This window comes from Macrobrachium rosenbergii, chromosome 8 (assembly GCF_040412425.1).
Source record: "Macrobrachium rosenbergii isolate ZJJX-2024 chromosome 8, ASM4041242v1, whole genome shotgun sequence".
Taxonomy (NCBI): Eukaryota; Metazoa; Arthropoda; class Malacostraca; order Decapoda; family Palaemonidae; genus Macrobrachium; species Macrobrachium rosenbergii.
The window spans coordinates 52,987,790-53,011,086 of NC_089748.1; the positions used below are offsets into that span (position 1 = coordinate 52,987,790).

Here is a 23,297-nt window from a genome sequence, read left to right on the forward strand (position 1 = left end):
CTTCAGTTATTCTTAAGGTTGAATTTTTAACTTATCAATTTATCGTAATTTTCGATTTTCCTACACGATCAATCTTTTAGCTACAATACCGCACAAAGGATTCGATCATTTTGTTTATCGCTTTGTTATTTTAAGCTCAAAAACAGCGTATCAGATCAATACGTCCTCTATTTAATTCACGTAACTAGTAGTATTGTTTATTAAAGACTGAATTTAATGGCTTATATATTTTTGTGACAGTGTGCATTTTTTTCTTTGTAGTATCCTCTTACTATTGATGACGCAACACTTTCAGGTAAGTCATCTGAGTTCAAGCGAAGTCTACCAACGAATGATTCTCTCAAGATTTTAAATGTTATAACGTTTTATAGTTATTGTTTACAATATGAATGTTCTACTTCTAACATGAAGTTTCAAATTAATTGTGCATTTATGTTTTAGCTTTAAATGATAAGCACAATAAATTTGGTGATGAATTATGAGATATTTTGAATGCTATATCCAGTGCTTTTTTCCGACAATTTTTAACAACTATTGGCCTCCAGTAAACTTCAGAGGCATAAAAATTTGTTATATTCAGTTTAGTTATAGATCCTGACACAATGAAAGCAGTACCAAGTTATACACACACACACACACACACACACACACACACACACACACACACACACACATATATATATATATATATATATATATATATATATATATATATATATGTATGTATGTATGTATACTCACAAAAGACAATGTGTAAAGGATTGTAAAACTCAATTTCTGCTTTTCAGTACATATCAAAATTCTTGAGCATTTTAGTGAGGGAAAGTATATATTTTATAAAGCTATCTGCTTTGTTATTCTGTTGTTAGTGCACGTCAGGAAGCACTATTTACAAAATAAAACCAGACAGAGAATTACAGCAACCCTTGTATTCACCATTGAATGCATTCTTCATATATCTGAAACTTTTCTGTTAAAGCCTGACCCAAAACAAACACACACACGTGTGTGTTATATATATATGTATATATATACATATATATATATATATATATATATATATATATATATATATATATATATATATAGTGTATATATATATATATATATAGATAGATATATAGAGAGAGAGAGAGAGAGAGAGAGTTTACATCATAAAGTGAGAGATTTCAAACATTCAATACAGTTGGTTCTGATTAAAGTTGAGCTATCGGGTCGTTTTAACTTGACCAAAAGTTAAAACTTTCGGTGTAGTCTTGGCATATGAAATATTCATAAAGTGTAATGCACACACAGTCAGAGATAGAACGTGATTTGCATAAAGAAAGGTTGGGGAAACTATGAAAGACAACCGCAACGTGATCTCTTTTCTTAATCATAAGGACGGAAATCTTAAGAGATACACTACACTTTGGCTTAACTGATTTTGAGACCTCTTTCTTCGCTGCTTCATTTACTGTGACCACGTGCGTCCAGGACGTTCGACAAATCTTCCAGTAAAGCCTCAGGTCAGTTCTACAATGGTAATTTGATGATTGTGGGACTCTGGATTTTCATATGGATCTCAAAAAGGTTGAACTGAAGGTCAGGCCATAACCAGCTTTAACCAAGGTCACCGGTAGCCTTGCTTTAATTGAAGTAGAAGATAAGAGAATCCTTGCTAACTGAGAACTAAGACATATTTTCGGAGCGGCAGATGCCCGGCAGGCTCCAGCTTTCCTAGACATGTCCCAGACCATTGCAAGTTTAGAATACTCGAGGAACAAAGTATTTGGAGAATTAGACATCTTTAACAAGATTTGTCATGCCAGCTCTCCATTTATATTATTTGGTTTTTGTTGAAAGTAACGTCTCGTGTTTTTCCACTGAGAAAATAATGGATTTCTGTGAAAATTTATTGTTGTTCCGATTGAGTATTACCTGGTGTAATATTTGTTTCACCATATGTAATATTTGTTTATACTACTGGTGGCTTGGTATGTCAATTGTCATGGCTTACATTCGGAGGCTACCATTCATTTTAGGACAATTAACTCAGACTAGCCTATACATAACAACTCTTTCCTGGGCATAGGCTAAACAAGTGTAACACACCGGCCTAGGTTAATAAACCCCGGACTACTCTTAGCTTGAACTGGTACTTGACGTCGTAACGGACGAATCTTCACTTGGTGTAAACAACTTATTCCTAATGTTCCTTCCATGACTGTTTGAACTGGTTCTTACATAGGAACTTATACTGGTTCTTGTACAGATACCTTATACTGGTTCCTGTAATACGAATGCCCTAGACTGGTTCCCTTTTACAAGGGGGAAATATGGCATTTCAAATGAAAATAAGGGGCGCTACACTGGTACATACATTTAAGGAGATGGATACAAATAGGATCCTGGTTACAAAGTTCAACAAAGACAACCGTATATTTGTCACAATGAAATAAAACGAATTTTGTTTCAGCTTGTTGTTTGAGATTAGGACACATGAACCAAATGGATGCCATTTTATTTCTCAGGGAATGAATTCAGATTTCCGCGTTCGGTATCTTAATTCACATACACATCCAATTACTACTGTATGCTGATGGGGACAGAATAAAAATGTGATGAAAATGAACGCTTCACGCTTTAATGCATCCAGTGAGGGACAGCACCTATAATTAATTGAGAATTTTGTTGACGCCATTGTGAAAGTCGTCTCGACCAGGGTTTTAGATCCTTTGATAGACTTTTCATTAAGTAACACATATTCCGGCAAGACTCAGTGAAGACTCCCATTTTCTCTAATTTAATCGTGACATGATGTGAGTGTGCTGACCACAGATTTCGTCGCCTCTTTCAGCACTTTCATTACTTTTCTTTAAAGCTTATACGGCTTGTTACAAAGAAATACAAACTGAGGTGACAAACCTTGCTAAAAAAAAATCGTACTTGTGGACTGAGTAATGTTTTATCCATTTCTGTTACCTTGTGAAAATTTAGAGGCCAACTACTCATGGAAACCTCTCAACTACAACTATAGTCATTTTTGCTTTAATATTTCTGCAGTAATTTTTTCTTCAAACAATTTTACGATCGATGTTAGAGCTTTACTTTCACTGTGTTGCTTACATTATTCAGTAATTTCATCTACCATGAAGTGGAGGAACATGAAAATCAGTTTTAAATTCAAAATCATTTATTTCACAAATTTGACATTTAAAAACTATGCAAAGTAATCTGCCAACGAAAATCAATATTTGAAATATAAATGATAATTCTAGAAAAATTAGTTCTCGACAATGGACAAACTAAAAAACCAAAAGTTTCAAGAAAAATTAATTTTTGAAATATATTAATCTCACAAAAATTACTATTCGCCAACGATAATACTAAAAACAATATAAAGTTTCAAGGACAATCAAAATTCACACAGATCATGATCCGAAACATAATTCATCTCACAAAAATTAAGCACTCTACAAGAAAAATTCTAAGCACAAAAGAAAGCTTCAGTGTTTGAAATATATTCCATCACACAAACATTTAGAATTTCACAATGAAAATGCCGACAACATTCATCAAGCGTCGGCTCCCCGTCCTCATGAAAGGGACAATCATTTAGCAGGCTCTTCTTCCTTCCGTGGTATGGCCCTCCAGATTGGGTAATTCCCTGGCAGTGGTTCCTCCCACGTACCGAAAAAGATGCCAGGAAATACTTCGAAATAGAAACACCCATCTACTGGAGGGTAGTGGTAGTAAGTGCATCCGCCAGGGTGGTGAAACACTAGGGCACAATTATGTCCGTATGGCAGCGGTGGGTCTCCGCTCATTCTGGATGATCAAGTCTTCCTTCTGTTAAAAAGATAAAGAAACAAGAAAAATTAAGCACATATTGAAACCGAATGATCTTTCGTTTTTACATTTCTTCCGAGCGAATGATTTTATCACACGCTTTTCCCCTGAGATCCCACTTTTGTTTGAATATATGCATTAGTTTGAGGATGCAGAGGCAATAAATTAGACGCATCATCTCACGGTTTTGTTGGAATCAGTTTCAGAATTCACAAAGTTATGGAACTCGATTTCAAATTCAGCCAGACGATTACATAAAAGAGCAATGTTAGAATCAGAGCATTCAACAGAAAGCCATGAAAAGTTCTACAGTAGCCTATACAACAAATAACGTAGTTGGGCAGATTTAATCTTGAAAATTACCATTGGATAGTAAAACCACGGGCTTTTAAGAGAATTATTGGCAAAATTTATGTAATTTCAAAAGCTTTCCTAACAATTCCCTTAAAAGTCAATGATCCTACTTTCCAAATTTAATTTTCAGGATTGTAAGAAACCATGCCTTTGGTTCCTTTTCTTAGAAACGCACAGAAGCAAAGATTTGTGCAAAACTCTTAGTAGCCTACTGAAAACAACTATCACATTTTGATACTCACTTGTCGAATGACCACTTCCCAGAGAACCTGGTGCGACAGCGCCCTTCCTTGCAAGGCACAAATGCACAACTAAGGACTTCGACTCACGACAAGAACCTCAGTATTTTCCGCCAGGGAAACGGGTAGTTTCCCTACGAGTTCTGGTAAGGAACTATTCTTCTTCGTTGTCCAAAACCCAAATCCGTTCTTATAGGCTAATCTGGCTAAGGTGCTAGATTTTCCATGGCGGAACCTTTCTTGTTTTTTTCCCTCCCCACGGCCGTTCATTGAGGGAAAATTTATTCTTTTTTAACATAATAAATCAGTCTGTCACTTAACCGTACTTATATATAGTCTAACTCCATCAAATACGAAATCAATTGAAATCATTATATTTCCGTCTGTGGTGATATAAAAACGTTTACGGAAACAATTGGCCACCTAGGATTATTTTAGCGAGTATTTTTGTAAATCCTTTTACCTGACCCTTCTAGGCCTTTCCAATAAGTTTTGCTGAATGGTCACCATAAGGAGGTGGGTTCCGGGAGGCCGCTGAGATTAAGGCCGGCCGGATTATAAAATAGATCTGTTTGTGAGAGGACAGCTAAATTTTGATGGAAATATATACTCTCTAGACCTTGATTAAAAACAACTAAAATAACCGCGCTCTCAGAAAGTTCACTACTTTAAATTATTATCGTCGTCGTATTCAGGCAAAGGACTTATCAGACACTGCTGTCAAGGATAGTATGCAGAGTAGGGATACAGGGATGTTCAATGTTGCTTGGGTTGGGGGAATCAGGAAGGGCGAAGCCCACGCTCGCCAGGTCAGGGCACGGTGGTTCCACTTACACATACACACACACATATATATGAGTGTGTGTAAGCACCGTGCCCTGACTTGGCGGGGGTGGGCTTCGCCCCTCCTGAACCCCCCAACTCAAGTAACACTAAATATCCCTGTCTCCCTTTTTGATCCCGAGCCTTATCCCAGTGATAAGTTCCTTTCGAAGTCCATCAGACGACCTTTGTTATCTCCTTTCATTTATTCCCCTAAGTACCAGTGACATTTTTAGAAAATGCTAAGTTTAAGATCAGCACTTGTTTATATATGTATATACCTGTATATGTATGTATGTATATATATATATATATATATATATATATATATATATATATACATTACACAAACACACACATATACTGTATATGTACATGTATATATAATGTATATAAATACATAAACGTGTGTTGATCTTAAACTTTTCATTTTCTAAAAATGTCACGGGTACTTAGGGGAATAAATGAAAGGAAATAACAAAGGTCGTCTGATGGGCTTCGAAAGGAACTTATCACTGGAAAAAGGCTCGGGATCAGAAAGGATCCCACGTGGCAAAGAGTTGACAAGCAGTTGTACGGGAGTCTAGTTTAACTGGAATAATTGAATGATCAGTGGTCAAGAAAGTACAAGAAATAGGGATACCTGTTTTCTTTAACCTGTACACACGCATTACGGACACACACACACACACACACACACACACATATATATATATATATATATATATATATATATATATATATATATATATATATATATATATATATACGTACCTGTATTACATAAACTCATAAAATAGGCCTTTCCCTATTTGCTACAAGATTACTGGGTGTTTAAATGTTTTATTAAAGTTTTCTTTTTAACGTGCAAATATAACCACAGTTAGAAGGATGCAGAAGACACATGAACAACTAATTTACTTGTTGTTCAGGTGTGCAATTCTATGCAACAGAGTCAGAGTGCTGTTTCAGCACAATAAAGAAAAGACAACGAGTGTTCCTATTGAGGCAGGGTGCTTAAACGACTTACAGTAGATACAATATTCTTGTACTATTCAGTACAATAACATTTACTGTTCCGCACTTTTTGGCAAAATTCAAGCTAAGAGACCTCAAGATCACAATATTCTGTTGTGAAGTTTATTCATATAGTGTGAAGAAACAGTTTTATATTCAGAAGTATTTTATAATGTTCAGCAAGATATAGGGCACATAAACAAAACAACCGCCATATATCACTCCTTCCTCTATAAGGCTGAAATGTGTCCACTTTAAAATGCTAACTGCAAGTTAGGTACAAAAATTCTTAAAATAAATATATCACCCTACGCCTATCATTTGGAAAAAGAATTAGCTCCCGAACACAAATAATAAAGCTAAAAAGGGAATTGTCTATAACCTCCCTCCATTCGTTAGTGCAAAAGCAAACACAGATCAAAATATTGGACTACTTGGCCCCAGCTGTACATTTTATCTTCATATGGCCCTATACAACATTTGATTAAAAGTACATATATATATATATATATATATATATATATATATATATATATATATATATATATATATATATATATATATATATATATATTAAAAATCAAAGTAGATGAATATGACTTCATATATATGCTTAAAAATACACACGTACACACACACACACTTCAGTGTACACACACACACACACACATGTGTATATATATATATATATGTGTGTGTGTATGTATGTATATATATATATATATATATATATATATATATATATATATATATATATATATATATATATATATATATATAATACGTACTGTACATGCATACATACACACATGCACAAATTACTTAAAGACGAAGTCGCTTGTGAGTCAAAACAAATAGCTGAACTACTCTCCAACATACCCATTCTCAGGATTAACTTTGACCTCGAGGTCAATCCGGAAAGTGTACCTTTTTAAATTTTTGGAATGATATTAAATACCTCCTTCGGCAGGATGGGGAAACTTGTCAAGCCGCTAATGACAGGAGAGTCTCGACCGCTTCGCAGTCACAGAAATAGCAGACGTTGTTGTTGTAGATTAAGCCAGTGTTGTGCTGACATGGACTCTTGCTCTTGGGCACCCCATAGAAAGCTGTAGCAGGTCGAGATAATTCCAGCCATATCCATAGAGATTATGATAGCCTCAAGGCCACGGCTAGTGACGTCACGGGGGTCAAAGCCGCGCAATGAGTCATAACAACCGTACACAAGCCGGTATGAAGGAATCGTACAGCTGTAAGTACCAAACTATCACTGTTCATTTGCCGGAGGTATGAAACCTCGTTCGCTTGTAGACAAAAGCCTTAAGAAAACACATTTCTTCTAAGGTGATAACATTTAGACCTAATAAAAACATCTCTTCAGAGAGAGAGAGAGAGAGAGATTTAAATTATTTAACGGCTTTTAATATTCTATTTCCTTTCATATCTTTTCCTTTCATATATTTTCATTTTATTTTTGCAGTTGTTATGCATCACAAACATCTCGTTTTGCTAAAGTTACTTTCCTGTACTCCCTTTTAACTGTTTTCCTTCGAGCCAAAACAGATTACATTTCAGTTATAACAAAAGGGTAGAATCGAGCATTTCCAGAAGTTAGATCTTTGACGAATCCGTCAACTCAAGAAGCAAAACAAACTGAGAATAACCAAATCATAAAAACAAAACAGAAACAAAAGACTAGTAAATATTTACAAAAGGGGCTCTGATCCGTTAATGACACCGTAGAGACATTCCGTATTAAGACCGATGAGCTGATAAGTTTTATGTCCCATTCATCAAACAAGATCTCTTAGAAATCCAGTGAAATGTCAGTTTCCCCCCTTGAGGCCTAAAGGCAATCTCTGATCTCCTCTGGATAAGACACCTGGTATGACCTTTACACAGAAACTGTGGCCGTTGTGTCTTGTTAGGTCATGATATCCGCTTGCGGTTACAATGGCATCTACCTTGCAGAATGAAAAAAAATTCCTGTATTACTCTACAGATGAAGATTGATATGACAATTCTTTTATATTTCAATTTAATCACTTTTATTTACATATAGTAGATTTGGAGTGATCATGTCAACGTGTCATTACCCTGCGTCTTCTCTCTCTCTCTCTCTCTCTCTCTCTCTCTCTCTCTCTCTCTCTCTCTCTCTCTCTCTCTTTAAATTTGGAGGAGATTTACAACTCTCCAATTGCGCCCGGCTATAAATGGTTCTTGAAATACAAAAATCTCGACATCTGAAAAGAGCTGTAGAAATTATGGAAATAAACTTATCACTCACATGCGTATCTCTAATATCAAATAAGTAGAAAGCCAAATTCAATGAAAAAAGAAGCTATGGAACTTATTACCAAAAAACTAGTGGGAAAATATATCTGGAGTTCTTATTAGACTTTTACTTATACTACTTCGATATGTTTGCTTAGACCGGATGCGTTACGGTTAAATGCGTCCTTGCAAGCAAGGTTTAGACCTTGCTTGCAAGAAGCGCTTATAGCAGAACTTCTCTTATCTTTGTTAGTATTGTTTTCATTCTCTTGGTACGCTGGTATGGTCACCATATGGCTAACAGTACGTTGCCTAATAATTTGTAGTTATGTTTATTTTTTTTTTATTTCTCGTAGAGAGAAAATAGTATTTACTTTCGACTTTTCTCCTGCCACGTTTCCCAAATCCCTTCAAAGCTCGTGCTACGTTTGAAGGTCACCCTGCATGTGCAAAGATATCATTCTCTGTTTCTCTCTCAGTTCATTACATATATATATATATATATATATATATATATATATATATATATATATATATATAATATATATACATATATATATAATATATATATATATATATATATATATATATATATATATATATATATATATATATTGTTTTTCACATTAGTACTGCATCAAAGTGCTTATATATATATATATATAATATATATATATATATATATATATATATATATATATATATATATATATATATATATATTGTTTTCTTATTAGTACTGCATCAAAGTGCTTATATATATATATATATATATATATATATATATATATATATATATATATATATATATATATATATATATGTATATGTGTGTGTGTGTGAATAAGTACTTGGATACATTTTCATTAGAAAACGATAAATATTTTCGTAAAAATGCTTCATAGTCTTAACAGGAATTTCATAAACTTGATTTAAGAAGAAACAAACAGATATATTTTTTTCTTAAAATTCTCATACAGTAAAAACAAAAACTTTTTAGAAAACGCTTTCGTTATTTTGTAATATGAAATTTCTGTAATTTCTTATTCAAATGTAATTTTGATTCAGTATGGTTAATTGATGTGAGATAATGTTAGATCTTCGCTTCTATGCAGCGCAATTCATCTATTATCAATAAGCCGTCCTCATACTCAAGAAACAAAATGGTGTATAAAATATATATAACTTTTCAATAACTCGTTCAAGAAAAACTTTTATGAAGTCGCGTTTAATATGCTCAGCTTTAATATTCAACTGACAGATTATAAGCACAGAACATAACTGTGACAGGAATATGTACAACTGTCAAAATCAGTGGATATCTCTTTTGATATCTGCATGGATAAGTCGACTGCCTATCTCTGTATCTAATCCAAAGGGACACAGGTTCGAATCTTTCCCAGGGTAGATGTGATTATCAGTTATAATTCCCTTAATGTGTATGTTATTCCCAATATCAAGGGTTATTTATGACTTAATTCTTGTGATAAGATACATACATATATTATGCATATATATATATATATATATATATATATATATATATATATGTATATATATATATATATATATATATATATATATAATGTATATATATATTAAATGACATTTGTAGCTTAATGTTTATATAAAATCACGGTGATGTGGATAAAAATAATCATATATATATATATATATATATATATATATATATATATATATATATATGTGTGTGTGTGTGTGTGTGTGTGTGTGTGTTGTGGATAAGATATATATATATATATATATATATATATATATATATATATATATATATATATATATATTAAAAGAAGATATATATATATATATAAATACAATATTGTTCAACAATCATACCAGTAAATTAAAGACTAAATAACTGTCAACATTCTTTTATTTTTACAAGTTAGCAAAAAAACACACACACAAACGCAGCCGGCCTAGTGAGACAACTTGTAACAGCAGGAGATAAAACAGCGAAACAATTAAACTAAGCACAAACACAGTGCAATCAAAGTAAAGAGAGCCGTTACAAAATTGCACCTTTGTACTACTAATTTTGACCAGTCCTGCCTCTGCCTCAAAGCAACACCGATACAGTAACTTGACAGATGATATCTCCACGTGTAGCGCATTTTTCGACTTGCTTTTGTAAGTTGTCATTTTAAACGATATATTTTATTATAGTGCTCGAGATGCACTTTTGAGTTGGTTTTGTAAGTTGTCATAACAGACAGTTTGTTTTAATATATTGCTCGAGAAGACAACTCAGACGTAGTCTTAAGTCTCACAGGACATTTAAGGTTAAAAGTAAGATTTTTTTTTTTATGTTTTTGAATGTTATGAACAATTTTTACCTTCATTTGTAGGTTTAGGATATTGGAAATTAGTAACATTTGAAATAAACCCCCTTCCAATTTTAACGATAATGGGGGACCAAATTGGGAAGTGGGGATTTTGGGTGGGGAAAAACGAGAGCTATAACCTAGGCTAGTGAAACACGAGGATGTAGGTAGGCTATCTTAACCTAACCTTCCTGAGCTTAATCTAACTTAATTTAGGGCCCATTGTGGGAAGCTTCCCAGTATGCCCCACCTAACCTGACCTAATGTACCATAAATCGGCTGGTATCTGAAAATTTAAGGATGCATCCTCTAACTTAGGGCATGGGGGTTCATCTGACCAGGGGTAGGGCTTTGTCCTTCCTGAATCCTCCACCTAACCTGACTGAGCATACCAAGATACTTTGAACAATTAGCCATCCATATTGTACTAGGCTAGGCCTTATAGCCTTACCTTGTTAGACTTGGGCAGAAGAGATTTCTTTTAGAAACGGTCAGAATAATTTGAAACACTCAAGGAATCTGAAAACCACATTTTCCACGATATCAATGGAGTGTTAGCAGAAGGTACTTGCCCCAAAAGTTATGCAGAGTGTATTCTACAAGTTTATTTTGACTTTGGGAGGTCAACTGCAATGTTCTTCACTTTGTAGGTCTTCCAGTCAGAAAGATTTGACTGTAAATATATTTGAGATGTTTAACAGAAATTTGTACATAAGCTGCTTCCTATTGTGTAATAGATAAAGAGGTTGTATATGTTCTTGTAAGATAGAGCAGGTGAAATTGATGGATGTTACAAAAAACGGTAAAACCACAAAAAACGGTAAAACCACAGACTACTACTGTGCCCCTCTAGTTTGGTAACATATTTTACAAGCAAAATGGGTGTCATGTTTATTAGTACCCACCCTTAGGGACAAATGTAAAAGTATGAACAGATAGTAATTATTATAAACATGAATAAAATACAAACATAAACAAAAGGCAGTAAATGTTCTGTTTGGCAATTGGCAGGAATCAGGCCATGGTATTAGTCTGCAGTTTTGCTAAAAAAACCATCTATTAAAGTAATTTTGGACATCTATGTCTTCATGGGATAGAATAATGGCTTATATGTCAGTGCACAACATCATAATGCAAGTTCACGTACAATATTTGCATGACAAAAGACCAGATTCCAGGATCACAGGTTACTATCTTCATAGAGCTGAGATCAAATGGGCTTTGCAAATTGCTATAAACTCCCACTACATATAAAAGTAAATACATTCTTTATCAATACTTTTTCTACTTATTTCAATAGGAAGAAGCATCCCTGTCATCATCATTTATCCATAAGTGCAACATATTTTTATTTCAGTGAAAAACCACCTTTTCATCAAATTAGCAATTTAACTTAGGGTAAGATTATGAGGTTAAATTAATATCTTTGTGACTGATTTACTTAGGCTAACCATGCTTAACATGATAGCCTAAAATGGGGTTTATAAGCCAAATCAAAGTAAGGCTTTCTGTAAAGAATAATTGTTTTTTGATCAACTACATCTTTTGCTATAACATTTGAACTTAAACACTAAGGTGAAATGATCCCAGTTCAGAAAAGGAAATAGAGAAGTAAAGAACAAACAGAAACCTATATAACAAAGAAAAAGACATAGTGTAAGAGTAAATAATGGTAAGATTAATAGCCAAGTAAAATAAATAAGACAAATAACAAATTGTATAAAGTGAGGCTTATGTCATCCTGCTCAACAAATGAACATTTGCAGTAAATTTGAACTGCTGAAGTTCCAGTGATTCAATTATTTGAATAGGAAGAACATTTCTGTTAGGAATGTTGGAAACTGACAGATGCAATGTAACTATTTTGCTGATAAATTAAATTCTTTTTTTTCAGATACATACTGATGGCTGATGCATATATCCCATGTTTGAAGTGTAAAGCATTGATCCCTCAATATGTTAGAGAGGTTCATGCCACAGAATGTCATGTATTGAAACTTCGGTCATTTTCACATCCTAGGATCGCAGGTGTGTGAGTTGTTTGAATGATTTTATGACTATGTTCGGTGTACAGTACTATACTTGCATTTCCCACTTTTGCCTGTTAGATGCTGTGTTTATCTGCATACATTATTAACAACTCTAGCATTATTTTACTCTAAGAAATAATATCTGCTCTCATTTTTCAGTGGTGTATGTGTATTTTATCAGGTATATCTTTCACCCATTAACACAGTTGAAACTAAAGGGGACCTCTTCATGTTAAAGAAACAGTCTGATATGAAAATTTCAGGTTACTGATCAATTTACTTATTTGTTGATAATCTATTCAGTATTTTGAAAAGGTAGTACAAGTTTTGGGTTACCTGTTTCAACTAGAGTATGAGGAGTAGTTATTAAGTCTGTTCCTCAATTCAAAACCTCACATTTTTGTCTCTTGGGTAGTATAAAATGTTTTAGACAGTTGGGTTTCAGAAAATTATGCATTGCCGATAATGTACAATATACTTTAAAAAGATTACCATACTTAATGTGACTTGTTCATTCTCTGCTATGTCAACTCATTTCTTTCTTTATGTTCTGTAGTTTTCATTTCATATGAATGATAAACACCCCTGAATGTAAGTGTTTAAGAAAGTGTTATATTAGTTCATGTCATTATATAAGCTCTTGGTCATGTACAGCTGTTCCTTACAGTGTCATAAATTTTTCTTTGAAAGGTTCATCATTAATTGCTCAGGCTTTGATTATTGGAGGTCAAGGTTCAGTTGTAAAGGAGAGTGGCACGAAGAACAGGGCTAACAAGCAGAATGAAACTCATGAAAAGAATACTAGTAAAATGCAGAAAGGAAATAAGGAAGAAAAAAAGGAGAAGAGTCCAACATCAGGCATAGAAGAACCAGGTAAATATAATTTGACCTTTTTATACTTTGGTTTCAATATTAACTTGCAGTAGCTCCCTATTTCTTTGTTGTTGTTGTACTTAAGAGGACTGTGCAGTACTGTATATGAAAAATTAGATTAGATAATATCAGTGCAGCAGACAAGAGAATTGAAGGAAGGAGTTAAACCATATTAAGCACTTACTGAGTCTGTTGTGAATATTATATTCATTATAGATATTGTTGTATGAGCGTTACAAGTAAAGTAGATTATTTAAACAGAAGACCAAAATCTTGAAATGTCCATTCCATTTCTTATGTTAATGGAGATCTTGGCATTCTGTGTTTTGTAATATTGCCACTTAATGAGATTTTAGATAGTAGGCTGTATTTAACTAAAGTTTTCTACCAGCAGTAAGGATATTCCCCTCAGTCTTAATAATAAAGCTTTGGTTTTCACTGGAAATATAAACTGATATGAAATAAATTTATGATTTTATCTTGTGTGCATCACTGGCATGGCCCTTCAACTTAAGGAATGCAGTTTTTAGCATTTTGGTATCCTTGAAAAGTGAAACTTTTGTCCTCAATAAGAAATTTAGTTTGTATAACATTTTTTGTACTCAGTAAAATAGTTTTCAATTCTTTGCTCTCTTAAAATCTTGTCGAGACTTTGTGAGCAGGTTTACTGTTAAACAGTCATAGACAGAATTTAGTAGCCCATGACTTTTAAGTTACTCTTCATTTTTTCTTTAGAATTTTTTCATCAAAGAAATTTTCTTTTTCAGACTGGCTCAAAAAGATATGGTCAGGTTTTCATTACAGGATGGCAGTAATAAATGAGGTTGATCTGATACGTTGCAATTTGACTGCTTTTACCCCTGTTTTGTTGGAACATTCTGGCAATTCAAATGCTTTCATTGTAGTGCCAGACAATGGAATTCGTGTAGGGCATGTGATGCTACATAACATAGGTAAGAAATATATTGTTGCTTGTATCTTTTAGGAAATGGGGATTTTAAATGGGGATTTTGAAAGTACCACACAGTTCAAACATGTTTTTTCATCTTTGGTGTGCTGGATTATGCATTATTAGATGAAATAAGTAATTTTCAATTTGTTTGCCATGCATTTGGCCACTTCATGGAGTGGAAATAACCATGTTAGTACCTCTAAAATAATGCCCCTCTATGATTAGTGCTGTCAGTGCACCATAAGTGGTACACTAAGGTCATTACCTAAAAGGGTTTGTAGCATCCCTTCAGCCCAACTGCATCCACTTTTTTGCTTTAACCTTAGCCTCATTTGCTCTTCCTTTCTCTCATCGTGTTGTCCAACCACTGTAACAGTTACTTATTAGTCCAACTTTGGGGTTTTCTCCCAGTTTTACCATTAGATCCTTGTACTTCTTCTGTATCACTGTACCTTGCTGTCCAACCGCTCGAATTTCTTCTCACTTTTCACAGTTTTAAGCACTGAGGAGCTGAAAGTGCTCCAGTGGTTGGTCTTATAACTTAGATGTCATGATTGATTCATTCTAAAATGTCTTAGCTTTTCTGTGGTGCAGTATTTTTAAGGATTGTTTTGAATCAGGCAGCATTTTAAGAATGATGAAGGTTTTCCATGTGCTTCAGGATTTAGGAATAAGGTTATTGTTGAGTAAAAGGGAAAGCAAATAAAACTTTAAATCAACCAATTTGTCACTATTTTTTGTGATGGTTTTTAGTCAAAATTTAATGTAATATTAAGGCTTCGGACATTTTGTTTCAGATGATAAAAATGCATTAAACAAGTTGTGAGGGGAATGCATCAAATTACAGCGATTACTAAAAAAAGGCAAATATTTGATGAATGGAGTTACTACTATATATTAGGAAGTTTAACCAGGTTAATGAGTTTATATGGTAGAAATACACAGCCTCCTTTAATTTTTTTTTTTTGAGAATATAAGCCTTATTTCTTATATATATAGAAATATTGTGCAAGCTGGTTTGGCCATTGAAGCATGTTAACAAAGCAGTTACAGATGAGAACTACCAAAAGACTGTTATAAAGGACTGAAGAATAACTGGTATTGTCCTTTCCCAGTGATAGCAAAGGGACTCATTGAGTTTTCTCATTTAAATGCTATTTACCCACCTGCTGGAACTGCTGCCTCCCCAGATAACAAAGTAAAATTACACACACATATACTACTTATATGAAAGTTATGCATATTTTTACTGTACTCATGAATGTCATAAACAACACACATAGCAACATATAAGATGCAAAAGTCCTGAGCGTGGAATTTATACTAATGGATGCAAATCTTCACCTAACATTAGGTGTAGAATTTACTGCCATGTAATTTGATTAAACAAATTGATTCACTTTTGTAAACAATTTTTTTTATTACTGTCGAACTGTGTGCAACATATTTAGCTAAAATCATAAAACATACACAGCCACAAAAACTTGTGATTGTCAGTAAGTCTAGAAGTTCTTTAGGTACCCTTCCAAACTATTATTCCAGAAATTCTCTGTTACCACAAACAAGGTTTCATTACAAAAACTATATGAAGCTAGTGTAATCATTGAAATATGTTGGATCCCTGCCTGTGTGGCATTAAGGGAAATGAAGTTGCATATGAAACGGCCAAAGCTGCAGCCAGTATGTCCAGATTAAAAACATTCAATCCTGTCAGTAGAGTAATTAACCTGACAACAACATTGTAAAACAAATCAAACCCATTACTGGATTATGGCCTTCTTCATACTAAAAATAATGCTGTGTTGAATTAAATCTATCCTGTCTTAACCCATATATGAACCCAGTTGCTGTGTGCAGAGAATGCAAGGCAACATCATCATCATAAACATTTTTGTAATTGCTGATTAGGTAGGAAATCTGAAAAACATAGGAATCACAGCTTAAAGATTGCAAAAACTGAATAAAGGCTAACTTTTAAAGATAATAGTAGCATACTGTTCACTAGTTAGACCACATGTCAGTATGAAGAACTTACCAAGAGAAAGTGTGGGGAATCGCAACAAGTGGAATCTTTATACAATAATGGATGCTGATCATTCTGAACCCAAGATAATAGCCAGCAACTTACATAAATTTGTAATAAACACTAAAGCAAACCAATTTTTCATCAGTAGTTAGTCAGCTCTATCCCTTTCATCATCAGAGGAAAAAACAGTCAGCAGCCTCTTGCCTGTTACTTTAATCACATAAGTGAAAAACATAATAACAACACTGATAAATGTAAAGAAAAACAGAGTATCAAGAGTAAAGTTGTAAATAACAGCATAGCATCTGAGGAGCATGGCATGGAGATGCAAAAAATCATTTCGTTTGCTTTTGGAAACTGTGAGGATCTACCTGTGCAGCACTGGCTTACTACCAGGTTTTTTGTTGCACATTAGAGGGCTAATAGAAAGCTGAAAGAGAGAGAGAAACAAACTTTGTGTGAAAGGTTCAGTTTTCAAAACTGTATTCAATTAAAACTATTTTCTATTTATCTTTTCAGGTGTTATGCAGTATTTCTCATCTGTTTCTTCAAATACGTTGATTACAATTAGGAAACTAGATAATGTTAAATTTGCCAAAGAGATACAACTAAGTCCAAAGCAACCACTCTCCAAAGAGGAATGTATTGCAATGGAAATTCACATGAAGACATTGATGTTCTCTAGTTTTCCATTAGGGGCTCCTTTTACCATCAGGAAAAATTGTCTCGTATACCCTAATTCTTCCGAAGAATTTGATTCCCAGGTCTTCACTGTCAAGGGTTGCATTTTGCAAGAACAATGTTTTAATGTTGATTCTGAAACAGATCAGTTATTGGAGGATATGAGTGCTCTTCATATTCAAAGCTCTGAGGAGGTCATAGATGTAGAAAGTTCTGTATCAGAACCATCTCTGTTTGCCGACAGAAATGATGAAGACCATGATGGAAGCTCATTATCTCAGGCTGCATATATCACCATAGATGAATATAAGGAAGGTGATTCATTAGATGAAGTAAAAGTGGATGATGAATGTTTTGTGACTTCTACTCCTAACAGAAAATTTAGTAAGGATACAACTAATATTTGCAAAACCCTTCTGTCTTCAAAGAGTTCTGCAAATGTGACTTGCCTTGAGCCAGTGTCAAAAGATGTGGCTTCAAAAAGACCTAAAGAGTCTGCAGAAAATTTTTGGTTAAGAGTTGGAAGAGACACCAAGATTGCTGTCGAAAGAAGTTTCAAAAGTGACTCTCCAGTTCCTCAACAAACTTTAAAGAGGGATACATACTGCAAAGATAACCTTTACTTCATGTTGAAAAAATTTGTGGAAAATAAGTTGAAAAATTCAGAGACAGGTAATTATGTGTAATTTTGTTGTTTTAAAGTAAAAGCTTAAAAACTGCCATGAAAATGTTCTTGAAATTTCAATTTTTATTTTGTCGTGTAAGGTTCAGTAAACAGTAACAATACCATCTATCTTCCATTGTGAGGTAGGAGGTTTCGATGAAAGAAATTGGTTAAGAATTTTGGTGTAATTTAATCTTGCATAAATACTAGTCATAGCAAAATAATCTTGTAAGGCTTGAATACCTTTTCAAGGCACTGGAAGATAGGTGATGCTCTTAGGTGTAATTTTTATTGTTGTTGCTCTATTAACGTCAATAACCAAGGTGAATGGATTAAAGTAAAAGGCAGTAAGTAAAGCAGCAAAGTCTGAAGGGAACCTATACTACAACTATTATTGTGCTACACAAATTGGTGTGTAAGTGTCACCACTTTATGAAGCACCAGCTGCTTTGCTTTCAGCCTCTTGTTGTTCATCTGGCCCTCCTGTCACTTCTTAGTTGGCTTTACCTTGCTCCAATTTTTAATTCTCATTAAAGTACAAATCATTTTTGAGTGTTATGAGACTCAAGAAATATGACTAAATGGTCTTATTAAATTGTTTAATATTAATAACAGTAATCTTACCAATCTGATGTGTCTTTTAGACAGGAGTTTGAAAATATAGAGGATGGGTGGATAGTTTTTTATTCTTGTTTTAATGATACTGTAATTGTTTTGTACTAAGAAAATCATAATTGAAATTTTATTTTTGGAATGACTTTCCAGACAATCCATTTTTAAGTGGATGGAATGGGGTTCTTCTGTATGGTCCACCAGGTACGGGGAAGACTCTCCTTGTTGGTGAAATAGCACATGACATGAATGTTCCTGTTGTGGCACTTTCTTTAGCCGATGTTGTTGGGTCATCTAGTGGAGGAAGTGAGAGTGTGCGGCAAAAATTCAGATTGGCTGTTGAAAGGTAATCTTTAGTTTTCTACAACCAATACTTATGATTATAACTGCCATTCAGTATGGTTTCATCAATCTGGTAAGGTACTTGTTACAAACTTTTTATTGTTTTGTTAATTCTTTATGCTTTAATTATCAAAAACCTTTCTTTTCCTAGGGCACCATCCTTCTTGTTCATTGATGAGATTGACTCATTATGTCCAGTAGGGGATCACAGGATTTCTCGGAGATAAAGATCTAACTAGAGCAGTGATTAATGCATTTCAGCTTTTAAAGGTAAGTCTATATGACAGTTATGTTGCATGGGAAAGTGAAACCATTTTTAAAATATTGTGCATATCATTTTTGAGGTCTATGTAACATTTGGATACATGGACATATGTTGAGAAGGTACTGTACTTCAGTGGAGCAGTGAGTACAGAGTACATAGCATGCATGAGTTATAGTGGCTTAGGATCTAAAAGAGTGAAAGGTGTGTATTAGTATATAGAATATAGAATTTAGGCCAAATGCCAAGCGCTGGGACTTATGAGGTCATTCAGCACTGAAACGGAAATTAAAAACAGTAAAAGGTTTGAAAGGTGTAACAGGAGAAAAAACTCACAGTTGCACTATGAATCAATTGTTAGGAGAGGGTGGAAAGTAAGAAGGAAGAAAAGGAATGTGAATGGAGGTACAGTAAAAGGAATGAAAGGATTGCAGCTAGGGGCTAAAGGCATGCTGCAAAGAACCTTAAATAATGCCTACAGTGTACTGCATGAGTTGCACTGGTGGCACTATACCCCACTACCGGGGAAAGTTGTGTATTAAACTAAGCTAGTGGATAGTGATCTAAATTCTAATTACCATTGATGAATAAAGGAACCTACTATTTTTTTGTAGTAGTAGTGCCTTAAAAATAAAATTACCAGCATATTCCTAACATTTAAATACAGTAGAACAAAATTTTACAGTGATACATCAAAATATCTGGAGCATGTGGTAATAATATCGTCTCTTGGAGATATAGGAACCTAAAATCAATTCATTATTTAGTTTTGACAGCATTATATAATATGAATTAAAGTTCTACCAAAACAGAAATCTTTGACTTGAAGACAAAATGCCCTTGAAACCAAGGTCAGAATTAACACAACAATTAATTTGAACAATTCTGGACTTTGCAATCATTAACATTGTAAAGGGAATTGTAATTGTTGCTAAACTAGAATGCAATCATTAACATTGCAAAGGGAATCGTAATTGGTGCTGAAATAGAACTTGGAGCCAGATTTGCTTTTTACATGATAAACATTGTCAGGGTTTAAAATAAAGCAGTTCTTTAATAGCACAATGTTTATATCTCATTCTCTGAAAGAAAATTGGTCAGGTGTTACAAATATTTTTATGTGCATTTGCAAAGTGATATGTAACAACTTTTTAGTATTACAGAAAAAACCCAGTACATAAATTTCTTAAATTTTATATTTTATATGCTTATTGTAGAATCTTGTCAAATTTTACAATGGTCCTTGCTTTTGCATTTATTGTGTGTTGATCCTAGCGTCACATGTAGAATTTTATTTTTCTTCTTTAATGTGTTTCAAGGATGCTCTTGCATTTCAGACTGCAGATAATCCTGTATTCTTAATTGCTGCAACAAGTCGGATTGAAGGAGTTTCTCAGAAACTACGCTGCTCTGGAAGATTTGATAAAGAAATATTGGTGCCTCTACCCACTGCTCAGCAAAGATCTCAAATACTGCATAAGCTAATATCATCTCATCGTCATGATGTGCTCCCAGAAGACATCACCTCTATAGCAAGACAAGCATATGGTTTTTCAGGGGCAGATCTTAATTTACTGTTGAAATGTGCTTGGTTTAGATGTGTCCAAAAGGTAAAAGAAAGTTATTATTAGTAATTATTCAGTAGTTCAACAAGACAACTAAGTCACATTTCTAGACTCATAAGATAGCTTTTTCATATGAAATGTGAAAGTATTTTAAAAAATTATTATGGTTTTCAAAATCAGTTGTCTGTTAAGATATTACAGGAATGATTAGTGCATCTTAAAAATTATTTTATGATTGATGTATTTAGTCAAGATTCATTAGACATACAATGCAGATATTATCTCAATATTTTCCCACCAGAATAAGAAGAATGAGGATGAAGAAGTGGATTTTGTTTTGAGTAAAGAGGATCTTCAAGCAGGGATGGCAGGAGTTTCGCCTACAGTACTGAGACAAAACTACCAAGCTATTTCTTTGGTAATAACTTTAACCCTGTGCTGTATATGTTTTTACCTCAATGTAAACAACCCATGTTCCTAAAAGAGATTGGAATTGAAATGTCAGTGGTAGATGTGCTTTTAATGATAACTCATGAACATAAAATATTTAATTTCAGTAACTACTGGCATTGGTTTGAGGAGGTGTTATTGTACTACCTACATATGTACTTTACAGTATGTTGCAGGTCTTTATTGGATGTTCATTGTGAATATTTCTTTCAAGTGAAAACTTGAGATTGGGAAAATAACCCATCTCTGGTTGGGTGGCCCAATGTAAAAGAAGAAAAGAGAAATCTAATGGTACTATTGGACTTTCACCTATGTACAGTATGTGATATCTAGACACACAGAAAGCAGTGCAAAGAGTCTTATATTCTATTGGTAAAGTGAATGAAGGTACTAATACAACTCGTAAATTTGTAGCTGACAAGTTGCTCTTTGACCTAGAAATGTGATGACATAACATACATTTTAAGTAGCATTTTACAATGTTGATACGTTGAATGTTTTTGCACTATTTTATAGTTATTTTTACATGTACATATTTTATTACAATGAAATATACAGGCTTTGTAAAGTTCAGATTTTGTTATAATATTGGAATATCATATAACAACAGTTCAGGTGGGTTTCTTGTTGAAAGTATCATACAGAAATACAGCCTTAATTCTTTCAAAATTCATTGCACAATTAATGTTTTTTTCTTTTTACATCTGCTGCAGGGTGGAGTGACACTGCAATGAATCTCTGTAGTTTCATTGTAGGTGTAAGATGGTCTAGGATTCAGAATAATCTTGGAATCATATGGCTGACATGACTTAATATGAGATGAATAACATGAAAAGCTTACTAACATTGCCATCTTGTATTTTCAGACAGTGATGCAGTTGCACATTGCAGAACCAGAGAATTATCCATTAAGGGGAGTATTGCTTTACGGGCCCCCAGGATGTTCTAAGACAATGTTTGTGAAAGCCTTGGTAACTGAAACCAGCTTCAGCTTCTTCCCTGTGAAGGTATGTATCAAGAGTGATCTCTTAGTTGACAGTTGCTGACAGAGTTATCTATTTCTTAAAGCACCATAGCCCATTCTGTAATAGTTTCTATGCATTATGTAAGGTAAGGGATGGCATTACCTTAATGACTTGATTAGTTTACATTCTTGTTTTGTACATTTCAGTTAAGTAGCTTTTGGTGCATTGAAAATGAGGGATTCGTCCATAAGTGTTGTCGTCATCTGTAGTTTAAAGTGGCCATATCTCTCTGTAGCATTGGCATAGAATAGCTAGTGTTGAATTAGAAAAAAGTTACTATTCATAAAGTGGTACAGATTTCTTTGAGATCTGTATGAGACTTCTATGCAAAGTAGGAATTATCTCTCAGTTGCATATATTTTATTGGGTTTATTGACTTAGAATAGAGGTGCCATAAAAGGCCTTTCTCGTCCTTTACAAGGACTGCCTTTAATACCTGAAAGGGTCACACAGGTACTCACTCCAAATAACCTGAAATTCTAGTAAATGAGAGAATAAATGAATAAATAACTGATTGTAAAATAATTAAAAACAATTTATAAAAATACAAATAAAACATATTGTAAAATATAAAACATAAGTGAATCTGTTATGATCAGTATTTGTTACATTAACTCAGCCACTTCACTATACTCCAGCATCTGAGTAAAAAGCTATACCCTTCATGATAATAAAGTCTCTGACTTAAGGCCAGCTATGTTTCAGTTTTCAGATTTCTGAACTGAAGCTTGCACCTTAAATACACTAACACATTTTATTTCTAGCAGAAACATTTTATTTTTAACAAGAACATTCTGTAAAACTCAAAAATGTATAGCATCAGTAGAACCGTAGTTACCACATATACTACTAGTGTATCATGCGATTTAGAATTTTGTCCCCAAAACATGATTTCCTTTCATAGCTAATGTATTGTGCAAGTTGCATTTCCGG

The 23,297-nt window shown here is 33.7% G+C and overlaps 1 protein-coding gene and 1 long non-coding RNA gene across 2 annotated transcripts in view; one reads left to right on the forward strand and one right to left on the reverse strand.

Moving 5' to 3' along the window:
* Window positions 1-1,489: 1,489 nt before the first annotated feature.
* The window catches only part of LOC136840858 (ATPase family gene 2 protein homolog A-like), a 29,936-nt gene continuing 8,128 nt past the window's right edge, over window positions 1,490-23,297 (forward strand). Inside the window, 11 exon segments of the mRNA XM_067107806.1 lie at window positions 1,490-1,508; window positions 12,777-12,910; window positions 13,603-13,785; window positions 14,553-14,738; window positions 17,283-18,116; window positions 18,874-19,066; window positions 19,214-19,280; window positions 19,282-19,332; window positions 20,662-20,934; window positions 21,191-21,307; window positions 22,206-22,346. Of these exon segments, the coding sequence (XP_066963907.1) occupies window positions 12,787-12,910; window positions 13,603-13,785; window positions 14,553-14,738; window positions 17,283-18,116; window positions 18,874-19,066; window positions 19,214-19,280; window positions 19,282-19,332; window positions 20,662-20,934; window positions 21,191-21,307; window positions 22,206-22,346 (2,169 nt within the window). The 5' untranslated portion in view covers window positions 1,490-1,508; window positions 12,777-12,786.
* Window positions 3,367-5,435, reverse strand: LOC136840859 (uncharacterized). Its single transcript, XR_010853757.1, has 2 exons — window positions 4,428-5,435; window positions 3,367-3,831 (listed from the first exon to the last, which is right to left on the reverse strand). It is a non-coding gene; the product is annotated as an uncharacterized lncRNA (long non-coding RNA).